Below are 15,001 nucleotides of genomic sequence, written 5' to 3' on the forward strand. Positions count from 1 at the left end.
AATGCATCACAATTGAGAGCAATGTTTCCTCTATTGGGACCTCTTGGAATATGGAACATGTCGTTGATTGCTACAAGTTAAGGTTTCTACTAGCATCCAAATGTTAAGAGTCCCGAGACACTGATAAATCATATCACAATACACAGGGAAACCCTGTGCAACAAAGTAACATCTTGACTGAAGTGTTTACTTCTTAAAAGGTATAAAATATTCCAAGTTGAAATCAGTTATGTTTGTTGAGTCCAACTTAACAGTATAATGTTTTAGTTCTTTGACTGAATATAAGGAGTACAATATGTAGACAAGTCCCTAATAATTTGTATTCTATAATCTGATCACTTCAACTTTTGGGAATTTGATCTCAAGAATGTACTCAAAGTTCTATGTAAAAACAAATAGGTTAGAAAATTTAAATAGAAAATAATCTCTGAAAAAGTGAGGCTCCATCTTCCACTTTGTCTCAAGCCAATGCTACCAAATCCACTTCCATCCAACTCCCAGTTCCTATTGTACATATCTGTTGTCATCGTCTTTATCCTACTGCTTCTTTTGAAATCCTTTTCCCCACTAGAAGAATTGGAATAAAGCAGATAGAACATAGAGTAATCAGCAACTAACTTTGCCAGTATAACTATGCCAGTACTTCCCTGCTAATCCCAATGTCTTAGTTATGTCTGGGACATGTAAAAATGTTTTTTAGGAAGAAAAACACATGCAAGTACTTAGGCCAGATAGCTCAAAGCTGTAGAGCCATTTCCATCCTTCTCTTGCGATATCACAGCAACTTTGGGCTAAGTAAGCCCAATGGGTTGGTGCAAAGTGCAGGCTGATGCCCTTTTCACATTAGATTGTGATATTAGCAAGGTATTTTCACTGTATTGAGCCACTAAGATTTCAAAATTTGTGTGTTGAAGAAGCTAATCTTAATTATCCTAACACAATTAGCATGTAAACATAAAAAGCGCTTTTTAAAGCATCTTGTTTTGCTTCTATTTCTTTTCATTCTACTTCTGATAATACTAATACTTTCTATAGACACAATGTTTTATAAATATTCTCTCATTTGATATCAACAATGTAGTGAGGAAAATACTATTATCGTTCCATTTTGTACATGAAGGCAAAGGATGGTACAAAAATATGAAATAACTTGTACAAAAACACAGAGGACTTAAATTCAGTACATGCCCAATTCTAGATACCAAATTATGAACCATTAATCTATGTAAACTCCCTGTTTTAATTATTCCCTAGGAAAAACATTAAGAAATCCCATATAATTCCTTTAGATTTAGTCTCTGGGTATCTTTTCTAATGTCTAAGCTTGCCTTTTTTCTTTGTAGCTAGTCAAGATTCACTACCAATTTTTCCTCTTCCTCCTCTCTCTCTCTTCCTTTTCTTTTTCCACCTCCTCTTCCTCCTTCTTTATGCCAATACCAAAACTCAAATACAGGGGCCTTGCACTTGCTTGGCTTCTTTGTTCTACTGGTGCTCTACTATTCCAGCCTGACTTCTGATTAGTTAATTCAAGAAGGAGTCTTGCCAACTTTTCTGCCCAAGCTGGCTTAGCACTTCAGTCTTCTAGCTCTCAGACTCCCAATGGTTACAGGCATGAGCCATTTGCACCCAGATGCCAACTTTCTCACAGTGACTACAGTCTTTACAAACTCTATATTCTTAAAGGCTCTTTTATAAGCAACCAGTTTCTTTTCTTTCGTTTTCTGCCTATGAAAATATGTACAGGGGAAACTTCTTACTGTTGATTTGGTTTTGGTTTTGCTTTAATTAGTTAACATATTACAATGGAGAAATAGACCTAAAGAAACAGGAAAACAAATGTAAAAAAAAAAAAACAACAATCATAATGCATCAGTCCCATTTTTTATACTTCTTTATATGTTATACTTTCTTATTTGGTAAACAAGATGAAATTGATAGAATTTCATTGTTGTGACTTACAAAAACAGTAAATTCATTTAGTTTAATCTAATAGTTTATATCTCTTCTGAGAGGGTAACAGGCAATCTCCCTATTTTCATATCCAGCATATCTTGTCCTTAACTTACAGTTAAGAAAGAGTAACTAAGCCAGGCTCTGATAGCTCACACCTGTAATCTTAGCTACTCACAAGGCTGAGATTTGAGAATCCAGCCCTGAGCAGGAAAGCCCATGAGACTCTTATCTCCAATAATTTCTCAGGAAAAAGCTGGAAATGGTGCTGTGGCTCAAGTGGTAAAGCACTGGCCTTGAGCAAAAAGGAGCTCAGGTATGTTGCCCAAGACTTGAGTCCAAACCTGAAGGCCAACAAAACCAAAGAGTGATCAATATGCCTGTAAGAAATACTTAAACTAGTTTTTACAGGCAAATATTGACCTTACTTGCACCCGTGAATTAACTAGGACCTAGATAAAAAGCTAAATAACCAGCTTTTATTCCGTTATTTGATCTGAACCATTTTCTCTCATGGTAAATTTGCAATCACTTTGGGCTTTAGGAAAAACAGATTTACAGGGTACTAATAGCTGCCTTGTGACAAAGCAAACTGCTTATCATCTTGTGGCAAAAAAGCAAAACTTTCCCAAAAGAAGAAAATAACCAAAATCTTAGGAAAAATTACATACCAAGCAACAGTGACCAGAAAACAGTGATTACTTGGTTTCCACAAGTGATGAAGTAACAACTTCTCTAGAATATTGTAGTAGCCAACCAGACCACATCAGTGACTAGTAATGCTTAATCATTTGCATACCTCTCTCCTGTCACAAGCTCTTTGTAAAACTCAAAGGTCATGCCTGTACTTCATAGATAGCTGAAAATACCTGAGTATGTCTATTCCTCAAGATTGCTACCTATGCATCAACAAGCATATTGGACCATCTATGAAAATGTGGTAAAGAAAGAGACAGAGACGGAGTGAGAGAGAGGGAGAATGGTAGTGAATAGAGAGTGAGAAGAAGAGTTTAACAGACTAGAAATCCTTTGCCAGGATTTCTACATAACCCTAAATATTGTCTCTTGCTTTGCCTGATGTGTCACATTGTAGCATACAACAAGAAAGCATTAAGATGGCCCACGTGGGGTGACTCCAGAACAAAATACACAGTCAACGTAATCCCTTTTAAAAAGGGTTTCTCAACCTAAGAATGATTGATTGACCTTGAATAGAGCGAATCCCAGAAGTAAATATATCTAGCCTTATATTAGAATTCAAATTCCTCCATTCCATAGCATCTATTGATTGGTAACTTCTGTAAGAAATAATGTTACTTCCTTCATTTCAATTGATTTCTCTCTTTTAGCAAGAGTTAATGAAAACAGAGGCAAAGCATTCATTTTTACTTTTTTATATCAGTGTCTACAATATCCACTGAGTCAATAGATGATCCTTTCTATCCATTAGACATCTTTCTAGATTGTCCACTGACCTTTTGTGTTGCATGTAATATTGCAGCACTTTTCCATTAGTCTTACATGACATGTTTTTGTCCTTTTCCATCTTTGTTCTTTCTGTCACTTTAAAACACTGAACTTCACTCTAATTTCTCAGCCTCTGCATGTGAACTTGGTGTGCATTATGTGCCCTTTGTAACCTTAACTATGCATTATACTTTGGAGTTCATCGTCTTTCTAATCTTACTACACTGATTGCTATACAACAGGCTTTCTCCCATTTGAGACCACTATTAGTCTTTAGACATCCTTTTTCCCTATAATTCTGAGAACCACTGAATTTTTATACTAATTCTCTCCAGGAATTAACAGGCTATCCACCCTTGCTGTGGTCAAGATTTGTTCTCTAGAATTCTCATACTTCTCTCTCAATATCAACTCTGGACTTGTTTGATCAAGAAACTCAGGAGACTGAGATCTGAAGATTGTGATTCAAAGCCAGCCCAGTCAGGAAAGTCATTGACACTCTTATCTTCATTTAACTACCCCCCAAAAAGCCAGAAGTGGAACTGTATCTCAAGTGGTAGAACACTAGCCTTAAGTTAAAAAAAAAAAAGAAATATTTAGAGGTAGTGCCCAGGCCCTGAGTTCAAGCCCCAGAACCACTCCAATATTATAGTGATTGTCTAGCAACTACAATGCCCTCAATTTAAACCAAGTATCCTTACCCTCCTATCCCCAAAAACCATCATTTCTCAAATCTGTGCTATCATCTTATGTAAATTTATGCAGCATCCTCTCCATTGGTCTCCTTGTCTCCGGTTTATCTACCTCCAATTCTTCTCTACCAGGCCATCTGAATCTTTGACATAAAACATGTCTTTAAGTCATTTCTGAAAAACAGAGAGTCTGTATTTCTAACAAGCCTCTACATGATGACAAAGCTTCTGGCTCTTACTATACCACAGCAGCAGCTCTCTACAGGTACAGTACAATAGAAAGATCTCTCTGTGTCTACCCTTCTTAATAATGACTCCTCCCAAAATGATGCTTTCATTATTGTCAGTACTGACTTAGAACTCTTAATAGTGCCATTTTTCCTGTTCCATTAATCATCCAACAATAGTTATATATGGAGCATTTTAATGTAGTAAGTAGGTTAAGAGCTACTAACTTTATGTATTCAAGAACCAAATAAATGAATATGAAAGGCTGTACAGAGTACTAGATGAGAATAGCCCATTTCATGAGAATTCCATTTTCCTACCTGTGAAATGAGGGTTAGAAATAGAGCTGCGGGTGGGGTTACTTACGCCTTCTTCGCATCATGGATGTAATCAGCCCATAGCAAGCAAACACAAGCTTTTCAGAGTCTTCTACAGTAGGAAAACTCACCAAGTCACTCCATTAGGTTATTAGACTCGACCAAATGTATTCCCAAATACATTCCCAAAATGTACTGCCAAACCAATATAAAAAAAAAGCATTGCTGGGCTGGGAATATGGATTAGTGGTAGAGTGCTCACCCTGCATGCATGAAGTCCTGGGTTCGATTCCTCAGCACCACATAAACAGGAAAAATCTGGAAGTGGTGCTGTGGCTCAAGAGGTAAAGTGCTAGCCTTGTGCAAAAAGAAGCCAGGGACAGTGCCCAGGCCCTTAGTTCAAGCCCCAGGACTGGCAAAAAATAAAAAGCATTGCTGGAAGACTTGTTAGAATGCAAACTCTTAGGGTTTACCTCTACCTATGTAATCCAGAACATCAAGGGCATAATTCAGAAATCTACATTCAAACAAGCTCTCCATGTGATTCTGATACATTTTCAAGGTTGAAAGCCACAGAGCTAATCAGTAAATTTCCTTCCAGCTCTCAAAAATTATAAATTTTTTATCTTTCACTCCCTTTTTTTTGGGGGGGGGGTGGATACAGTTTCCAACTTTGTCATCTGATATAAACAGATGAAGTTGCTAAGTTGCTTTTTTTATTAATTAAATTTTGTTGACAAGGTGTTGTGCAAAAGGGGTATGTACAGTTACATACTATAAGGCAGTGAGTACATTTCTTGTGATATCTTACACCCTCGTTTTTCTTTCCCCTCCCTAGATCAGGTAGGCATATATACAATATTCAGTGTGCCAAAATCATATACAGTAACCATGTAGTATACGCTACATATTTTTAAATATTATTAATAATTATTATTAAGTAGTTGCACAAAGGGACTACAGTTTTATAAGTCAAGTAATAAGTATACTGCATCTTGATCAATGTCACCACTTCCATCATTCTTCCCCATTCCTCCACATTTTCCCCTCCCATTCTTACCCTCAGTAGGTCAGTTTTTACATAACATGCATTGAATATAAAGACTGCAATTGATCACCCTTCATCTCTCCATTTCTGTGCCCCCTCCAAGTCCTCCAACCAAAATATACTTCCACTTCCTGATATTCATTTTGATAAACAGTACATCAGTTATTCAGAGGAGTTACACCTTTGGATTTGTCCCCTAAGTTTACCAGCCATCGGTCAATTTGTTTGTGTGCATATGTACAGAGCTCTTTATATATTATCCTAGATGTCTATACTTTAGATATAGCTCAACATATAAGAGAAAACACATGCTGTTGCTCCTATCCTGTTTATTTCACATAACATAATTAACTCTGGGTTTATACATTTCCCTGCAAATGACATAATCTTATTCTTTCCAGTGGATGAGTAAAATTCCATTGTGAACATATACAACATTTTCTTGATCCACTCCTCCACTGTAGGGCATTTGGGCTGTTTCCATAACTTGGCTACTGTTTTCACTGTCTTTTATAGGATTTTCATTATCCAGACTTCTATAGACTAGAAACATATGTTCTAGAATTAAACGTCCTAGACTTATATCCCAACTTTCTCACCTAATGGGTCTGCACACTTGACAAGTTACATCTGGTATTTTTTTTTTTGTACTTTAAGTCTTCAAGTATGTAAGCTGATAAAAGTACCTATTCTCTTAGGGTTGTTGAAGAGATTAAATTATCAGATATAAGCAGCTTGCTAAGCTTTGTGTGGCTAGAGCCAGTACCCTCTTACTAAGGCCTTCCTTGGCCACCCTGACCCGAATTACAGCTTCCTCCGTTTTGTCCTCCATTGTGCTTATGCCTATGCTTTACTCAAATTCTCTCCCATACCTAAAAAGCCCTCAGTCTAAAATCAGTACTGTTCAAGTTTCACCACTTTCTTTAATATTTACTATTTTGCCACTCAGGTGACTCCAACTCTCTCCCTCTCAGGACATTTTTACTTGGTGTACCGTGAAACTCAGCACTTAGTTACTTTAATTTACTGTCAGTGGAATAAGTAATGTTTAACTAGTTTAATAAAGGGCCCTGTGTCATTCCTTCATAAAGAATTACATGGGAAAATGGAAACCAGTAATTACCCATATTGTTTATTAGCCAAACAACAAACATGGCACTTTACATCTTACAAAGCAGTTATCTACATCTGCCTAGTTTTCACTTGATGAACTCAAAGACGGTGTCTCCTTACTCTCAAGTTTCTAAAATACCTTTTAGTGAACTGTGGAAAGAACAATTATTGAGGTGAAAAATTAAAAGTAAATCATGAAGGTCATAAAAGTAGATAATCACCTATGAAACTATCAAGTTCACAGGTGACAAATAATTGGCTCTCTTGCCCTCTATTCCTGCCAGTTGGATTTTCAAAAGGCTTCCTCTTCATTCCAAGCAGCACTCCCAGCAGACATTACCAATTGAGCAGATAAGGGGACATCAGTATTCCATGCTAACATATCGTAACCATCTTGCTTCTAAGGACAAAGCCAACTGATGCTCAAAAATGTAAAGTGATTTATCCTCGGACACACACATGAAGAAAAGAACCAGCCTGCTGACTTTTTCCAGGGCTCCTTGGCTCTGATAGTTTAATCCTTCCTGAAATTCAGTATTCAAATTTCCATTCCAAGTCAATCAGAACATAAGAAGCATTCCTCTGACAGAGAGTTTCCATATTAATGCTCATGAATATAATGGTGAAATAAAAAATGACAGCTTAGAGTCAAGTGATAGGTAGGTAGTAAGATTTATTTTTCAGTCCAGTTTATTTACTGAAACTTAGAATGTGTCATGACTAGAAAGAGACAAACAGATTAATTCCCCTGTTCTGGGAAAAGAAAAGGAACATAGTTTTCATTAAAAGGAACTGGGACCACATCCAGTTCTGAAATAAATTATATTACTGAATCAGGTTTCAAAAGGTGACCTTTTCCTCAATAATTACAAAGCGTAATTTTAAACATAGCTTCATTCCTAAATTTAAATTTCGTGAAAACTAATTTAAAGAAACATGAGAATGAGCTGAGAGAATCAAATGTCTGCCTTCCTATAAATACTGACCATTTCTTCACCAGGAAAATTCTGTCTGCATCTTAGAATTACAGTTCTTTTAGGGCTCTTTCTGTTTCATAGTTTCCAAATATTACAGTAAGTTTCATAATGTAGTTAGAACAAAATTTGTCAAATTTTACCTAGCCAACTGAAAATTCAGTCTTGATTAACTCTCATTTTTAGGCATACTATCATTGAAGCTGCTTTTTTAACACAGTTAGAAATTGCCTCTGGGGCTGGGGATATAGCCTAGTGGCAAGAGTGCCTGCCTCGGATACACGAGGCCCTAGGTTCGATTCCCCAGCACCACATATACAGAAAATGGCCAGAAGCGGCGCTGTGGCTCAAGTGGCAGAGTGCTAGCCTTGAGCGGGAAGAAGCCAGGGACAGTGCTCAAGCCCTGAGTCCAAGGCCCAGGACTGGCCAAAAAAAAAAAAAGAAATTGCCTCTGGCACTGTCTGCATTAACCAAGGAAACTAGAATAAAACTGACACTTTCCAGAGTTAAACAATTTTAGTGACTATATTACTTTGTTACAAGGTATCAGCAACAAGTCTTGAAGACAGACCTTCTACCCTGAGAAGGTGAACCTGAGCTATCCTTATAGGAAGGAGGAGGAACAACTACTTCACGACACTACTATTCACCACGTACCTGCCACCTGGCCAGGGAGGAATGGCAAATTTAAAAAAAAAAAAAAAAAAAAAAAAGACTGTTAAAGTTCAGGATCTACACTGCTCCTGCCCCACAAGAAAAGGTCTGAATATATAGAGGAACAAGAGTACTAGGAAACACTGGCCGAAGTCTCATACTCACTAAGAGAGTCCTAGAAGGCTGGAATGATTCTCATGTTTCATCAGCCCAGGTAACACCAAAGTGACATGAATTGAAGTCAAAACAGGGATGAAGCCAGACGTTATGGCTGGACCCCACTCTGCTTAGCCTGGATATGAACCCTTTAAAAATAGGGTAGTCATGACTTCTAGAAAGTGTGTCCATATTTCCTGCAAAGCGGTCTGCAGTCTGGTTTACTCATTATAAAGTTCAAATTTCATGTTCCCTGTCTCACATCATGGAATCACTTTGTAGAGACTATGTAGAGAGGAAAAGAGATGAATATCCAACTCACCAAGCAGAAATGTTTTTAGGCAGCATCTCAGACACCCATTACAGTCTTTGGAAATCCTTTAAAATCATTTCTATACTAAAAACACAACTTCCTTTTTGAAAAAATGCTGACTAATTCAACAAAGCAGGTACAGAATAAGATAGAGTTGAAAGACTTGATTTCAAATCAGTTTGGGTCACTTTTCCTCTCTGTATTATTAGCAATGAGTTCACTTTTATAAAATAAGCATGTTAAAACTTACTTCCTGTGTTCTGTGGATTACAGGGAAAATATAGGGAAAGAATCCCATAAAAATGCTCAGCCTATGATAAAAAATAAATAATAATGATACATATAATAAATGATAAAAGTGATAAATAAATATTAATTTCCTTCCCTCATTATGGTTAAGAGAAAAAAATCTACCCCTCTTATGACTTTTTATTGCCAAGTATACATTGTTGGTTACATAACATGTGTCATCCAAAATATTTCTTCTTGTCTGTGCTACAGAGCCTGATTATGACCCCAAATATTGCAAAGGTAGCAATCTATACAATGTCAAAGCAAATATAAAGAAACCTGCAAAAAGATGGGAGGGGAGGGAGAAGCATGTCCAATCTCCCTAAGAAAGAAGGTAGGGACAATATTATGGCCAAGAACAACAGCAGGCATGTCCATCTGCATATCATCAAACTAAGCAGTGCCCACCCACCATTTATCAACAGGAGGCAGCCAAATGGACATCATACTGGAATAGAATTTCTGCCATGCAAAGACAAAGCAAAAAGGAAAGAAGATAATTAACTACTTCAGAATCAAGTTTCAGATTAGCATGATGTCTACAAATAACTGTTGCTTGTTAATATGGACAATAAATCTTTCTATTCTTTTTATCTATTCATTAAACATTTTAGGAATGCTTTTTAGAATTTAGGCACTATTATAACCATTGTGAACATTGTGAAGCATTCTTTAAGAACTGTGTTTCCTAAACTGTGGTTCAAAGACAGCCTGAGCAGAAAACTCTTTGAGACTCAATTTCCAGTTAACAAGCAAAATGCTGGTTTTCGAAGCCTGACTCAAGTGGTAGAGACTCAGTCATGAGCAAGCAAACAGAGTAAGCAAGCTGAGGAAGCTCAAGTTCAAACCCTGGTATTTGCAGGGAGGGAAGAAAAAAATTCTGTTTCATGAGGACAGGGGATTTAAAAAATTATAATTCGGCAACGTACAGCTAATGTACATACAATATTGTATAGGAACACAAAGAAAGAAATGATTAGCTGAGCTAATGTGGTAATTTTATAAAATGATGAGTCATCATCTTTATAAGCAAGAGGTCAGATGCAGAAAACAATCAAACAATAAACTGGTGTGTTGTGATCATCTATGTTTGTCTTATAGGAAAAGAAAAAGTATTCTTGTCTTTGTTTTGTTTGTTTTGGGTGTAGGTATCAGGCCTTGAAATTAGGGCTTCACACTCTTAACTTTTTCCCTCAGTGTTGACACTGTTCTTTAAGACACACCCCTACTTTCTTTACCTTCATCTTTGATGTCAGTGTGTGTGTGTGTGTGTATGTGTGTTTAATTTTTATGATTTTTAATTTTTATGAATTTTATGATTTTTAACTTTATTAAGTCCATGTAGACATACCCATGTCTGTTATCTGTAATACCAGGATGTTTGGGAGCATGAACTCTGGACAACAGATACACATGTAGATATGGGTAGAGACAGAGAAACAGGCAGAAATAAGGGGGGTATTTCTGGAAATACTGTTCAGGATAATATAATTCTTAACTTTCATCATGAAATGTCTTCTAGGCAATTTCTAACAGAAAAGTGAAAGTCTAGAATAATACCTTAGTGGCATTTAGCAAAGTTAAGCTGTTAAGACAAATAAATCCTCTGTGTGCTTTTAAGACATGCTATAAAGACTTGCTTTCAACCAAAGAAATTAATAAAGAGTGAATTGGGGCATTCCCATTTAAGCTAAAGTAGAAAGTCTGGGGGGAACTGTCAGCTTAAAGATGCTATTTAAATGTCTAGGGCTTTGTTGCTAATACACAACCTTGGAAACATAAAATTCAAATTAATTTTAGATAAAATTTGTTATTTCTCTCTGAAGCAGTTTTTCAGTGCTAGTAATTTGCCCAAGTCTCACCTTGGATATCTCTATCCTCAGAATTTCTCTTCGGTATCCATGAGGCCACACATTGCCTTGGAGTTATATTTATAAAACTATGAGTGTTCCCCTGCCTGACTCCTACCTCAGTCATAGGAGCAACAATACATTCTGAAATGTAGCAGTGGGTATTAGCTTATGCAAATACAGACACCAAACTCACCCAGAATCTGAGTCTATGGGAAGAACCCACTCAGAATAAAAGCTACCACTTGCCCTGACGACATGGCAGTACCCACCAACATCAACATGCTCTCAAAAATTCAAGAGACTATACCATGCCATCTGTATTATCTATCAACCTGAGAAAACAGCAAAGTCCTAAACTGTATCTCTAATCTCTACTTAAGTCACATAATTAACCTTTTTCACATGTCAACATTTCATTTGTACCATAACTCTACATAATAAGAACTACAGGGGCTGGGGATATGGCCTAGTGGCAAGAGTGCCTGCCTCGGATACACGAGGCCCTAGGTTCGATTCCCCAGCACCACATATACAGAAAACGGCCAGAAGCTGCGCTGTGGCTCAAGTGGCAGAGTGCTAGCCTTGAGCGGGAAGAAGCCAGGGACAGTGCTCAGGCCCTGAGTCCAAGGCCCAGGACTGGCCAAAAAAAAAAAAAAAAAAGAACTACAGGCCCCATGGATAAAAATATCTGCTTAGTGTTTCTATTCTGCCCACTTGCCAGTTCCGTATAAATCCTGCTCACTGCTCAGATTCACAGGTAATTTCATCCTTTTGAGTGTTGGCCACTGATCATAATGGCCATGCTGGTACTGCCTTCTTCTCTGCCCTACTCTTCCAACTATGTCCTATGAACGTATTGTCCTATTATGTTATGGACAGAGAAGGTGCCAACAAGATATGTTATTTTCTATAGTTTTTGTTATAGTTTCCATATACTTTTTTCATTCACTGTATGTACAAAAAGTGACCCAAAATGAAAGGAAAAAAATTAAACATAAGTGCTAATGATATGGTTCAATGGCAGGAAACTTGCCTATTATGTCCAAGACCCTGGGTTCAATTCCCAGCACTGGAAAAAAATTAAATTACAATAGTAAGTAAGTGCCTTTGTGGGAATAGTTTATATAATGACTCAAGCCCAAGGTGTCTGACTCATAAGTGCTAAAGAGAAAGTCATTCATTAACGTAAGGTCAAAATGTCTGCAAGCTACTTGACATTAAATAGGAGCTAAGGGAAGGAGTAATTAGTAAGAGTTAAGAGGAACTGGGAAGTAGATGCCTTTATGAAAGGAACAGTTTATTTCCAATGGTGAAAGTTGTCATGTCCCTTCTACCTTACCTAATATTCAAAAGAGTGAAAAATATCAAATGAGCAATATAGAAAGTGCCAGTTAGCACTCCATTTACGAATGTGTTATGGTTCTAAAACCCTGAAAGCACACAGGTTTTATAGCTTTGATGAAGTGTTTGACCTTAAAGCCTTGTTAGACGTGGTAATTACGCTTTGCTTTCAAGTCACATCAGCCAATCTGAGCTATAAAATGGCCCTTGCAATTAACCTAATTCTCTTCTACACCTACACACACACACACACACAAACACACACAAACACTGCAGTTTTCTATTCCATTTCGCTATTTCAAATTCACATAGCCTTTTGTAACACATTCCTGAATTTCTGTAAACAATTACTAAACCCACCATTTATTGATCATATAGATACTGCTTAGTCCCTGTACTAATTTAAGTGAGACTCTACTGTGTAAGAAAGTTGTTTTTATTCTCTTTTATAGATGAGCAAATAGCTAAAATAGTAATCTGAGCAAAAATATGAATATGCTAATACTACTACATAGACACATCAAAGAAAATGTCCCTCAAGTCAGTTATATCATGTGTGAGAAACAACAGTCTACACTTGGTGGGCAGAGGGCCTGGACACATAACCCTATGACTTCTGCACAGGACTAAATGTAAGCTGTCCGAGCCTGCCACCCAGCACAGTATATCTGCATCCTTCACAAGCATGCAGACATTCAGACATTTCAGGATTTCCTGGGCTCTCGTTTAAGATTCTTCAACCTTTAGATCCCATTTTTAGTAACTATTTTAATCTTTTTAATATAGTCAGCCAGAGATCAAAGCTGCTCTTAGCTTCAAGCTACACATTCTGTATTTTCCACTTTAATTTGGACTTAAGCCACATTTTTCCATTCTGCAAATTCTGTTGCTTCATAATGCAACAGAATTTACCCTTAAGGAAAATAGCATTCACTTCCAATAAGCAATTGCCAAGTAACCAGCTTTTCTAGTCATAGCCTATGTCTGAGGAGGGTAAAAGGCTGGATAAGACTTGGGCAATGCCTGCAAGGGGCTTAAAATCTAATCATGGAGACACAGACAGCAAATTTGAAGGAAAGACACATGTTCTTCTCCAAGGTGCAACATAAGACACCGTCCTATTGTTTCTACTATTATGTGAAAGGGGTCTCAAACACAATTCATCCAGAATAAAGTTCTAAAACTGTAGGGAGCCAACAGCAAAGTTCATCCTGACCTCTGGCTATGTTGTTATCTCAAGGACGTGCAAGGACATGGCTTATTTGAAGGACAGCACTAATCCGGAGATGTTTTTATTATGTCTACAAGAGTCTGTTTCATGTAAACCATTCAACCTTGTTTTACTGCCTCTTGTTATTTACCAACATCAGGGCCTTCTTGTTTTCTTAAACTTTAGTTAATCCTATGCCATTCCCTGGTTCCTAAACTGTATATAAGCTGAAAGTTAAGGATAAACTGTGCTGTAGTCTTGAGCTACAGTCTTGAGCTGCAGACCTCCCAAACCCCATCTTTTGTCTTTTGTCTTTTGTCTCTTGTATCTTTCTTTCTTTTTTTTTTTTTGGCCAGTCCTGGGCCTTGGACTCAGGGCCTGAGCACTGTCCCTGGCTTCTTCCCGCTCAAGGCTAGCACTCTGCCACTTGAGCCACAGCGCCGCTTCTGGCCGTTTTCTGTATATGTGGTGCTGGGGAATCGAACCTAGGGCCTCGTGTATCCGAGGCAGGCACTCTTGCCACTAGGCTATAACCCCAGCCTGTATCTTTCTTTTTCTTTAATCCTTGCCCCCTCAATCAGGATTCCCTTTCGTTGCTGGCTGGCTCCGGGATAAAACTAAAAGATTCTGATTCTAGCAGAAATGCTTAGGCCACAGGAGATAGCACAGGAGAAGGGAGCACTGTGAAAGTCTCCAGGAATGAAGGGGAAAGCGATCCTACAATTTCAGGGACTTGGAGAACCATAATTTCTAGTATTCTGCAGTTTCTCCCATGCAGTCCTAATAACACTACAGGGCATAACTATGTTGCTTCCCCTTCTTCAATATGGACCAAAGATGAATATTTGACATAAAAGCCTGAATCAAGAGCATCTTAATCTGGGTGTAGCATTACCATCCTGTAACCCCAGCACTCAAAAACCCAAGACAGGAATATCTTGAATTTGAAGCCATCTCAGGTTATAGAGCAGTTTTCAAGATAGTTTCAATTGTGCAGAGACATATCTGGGGGAGGGGGAGCTTAAATGGACTTAATTTGAGTGGGTGATTACCTTCGTCATTCATTAAGATAAGACTCTGTCTCTTCAGAAGAAGGCCTGTATCACCACGAACTTGAGTTGCTTAGAAAGGAGTCTGTGATAAAAACAAGTATGAAGATGGTTATGAAATGATGTTAACTCATTTTAAAAAACCAATGTTTTCGGAACACACTCATGATGTACTGTGATTATGCTGCCTTAAACCCAAGAGAATTATACCCATTTTCTTCTAATTAAAACAAAACAAAACACTGCGGTTATCTACTCACTTTTCAGTAGCAGTTTCTGCTCTTTGCTGCAAAAATGAACATTCCATTCTCACAGCTTCCTGAATCCACCAGTCTTTGTTCTTTG

The 15,001-nt window shown here is 37.6% G+C and overlaps 1 protein-coding gene across 3 annotated transcripts in view; it reads right to left on the bottom strand.

Annotated features, from left to right (window-relative positions):
* The window catches only part of Slc44a5 (solute carrier family 44 member 5), a 267,031-nt gene extending 252,288 nt beyond the window's left edge, over nt 1–14,743 (bottom strand). For all 3 annotated transcript variants that reach the window (XM_048351603.1, XM_048351605.1, XM_048351602.1), the window contains exon 1: nt 14,660–14,743. In XM_048351603.1, the coding sequence (XP_048207560.1) occupies nt 14,660–14,672 (13 nt within the window). In that variant the 5' untranslated portion in view covers nt 14,673–14,743. The remainder of the gene's footprint in view (nt 1–14,659) is intronic.
* Nucleotides 14,744–15,001: the final 258 nt, after the last annotated feature.

Source organism: Perognathus longimembris, chromosome 7, assembly GCF_023159225.1.
Source record: "Perognathus longimembris pacificus isolate PPM17 chromosome 7, ASM2315922v1, whole genome shotgun sequence".
Lineage (NCBI taxonomy): Eukaryota > Metazoa > Chordata > Mammalia > Rodentia > Heteromyidae > Perognathus > Perognathus longimembris.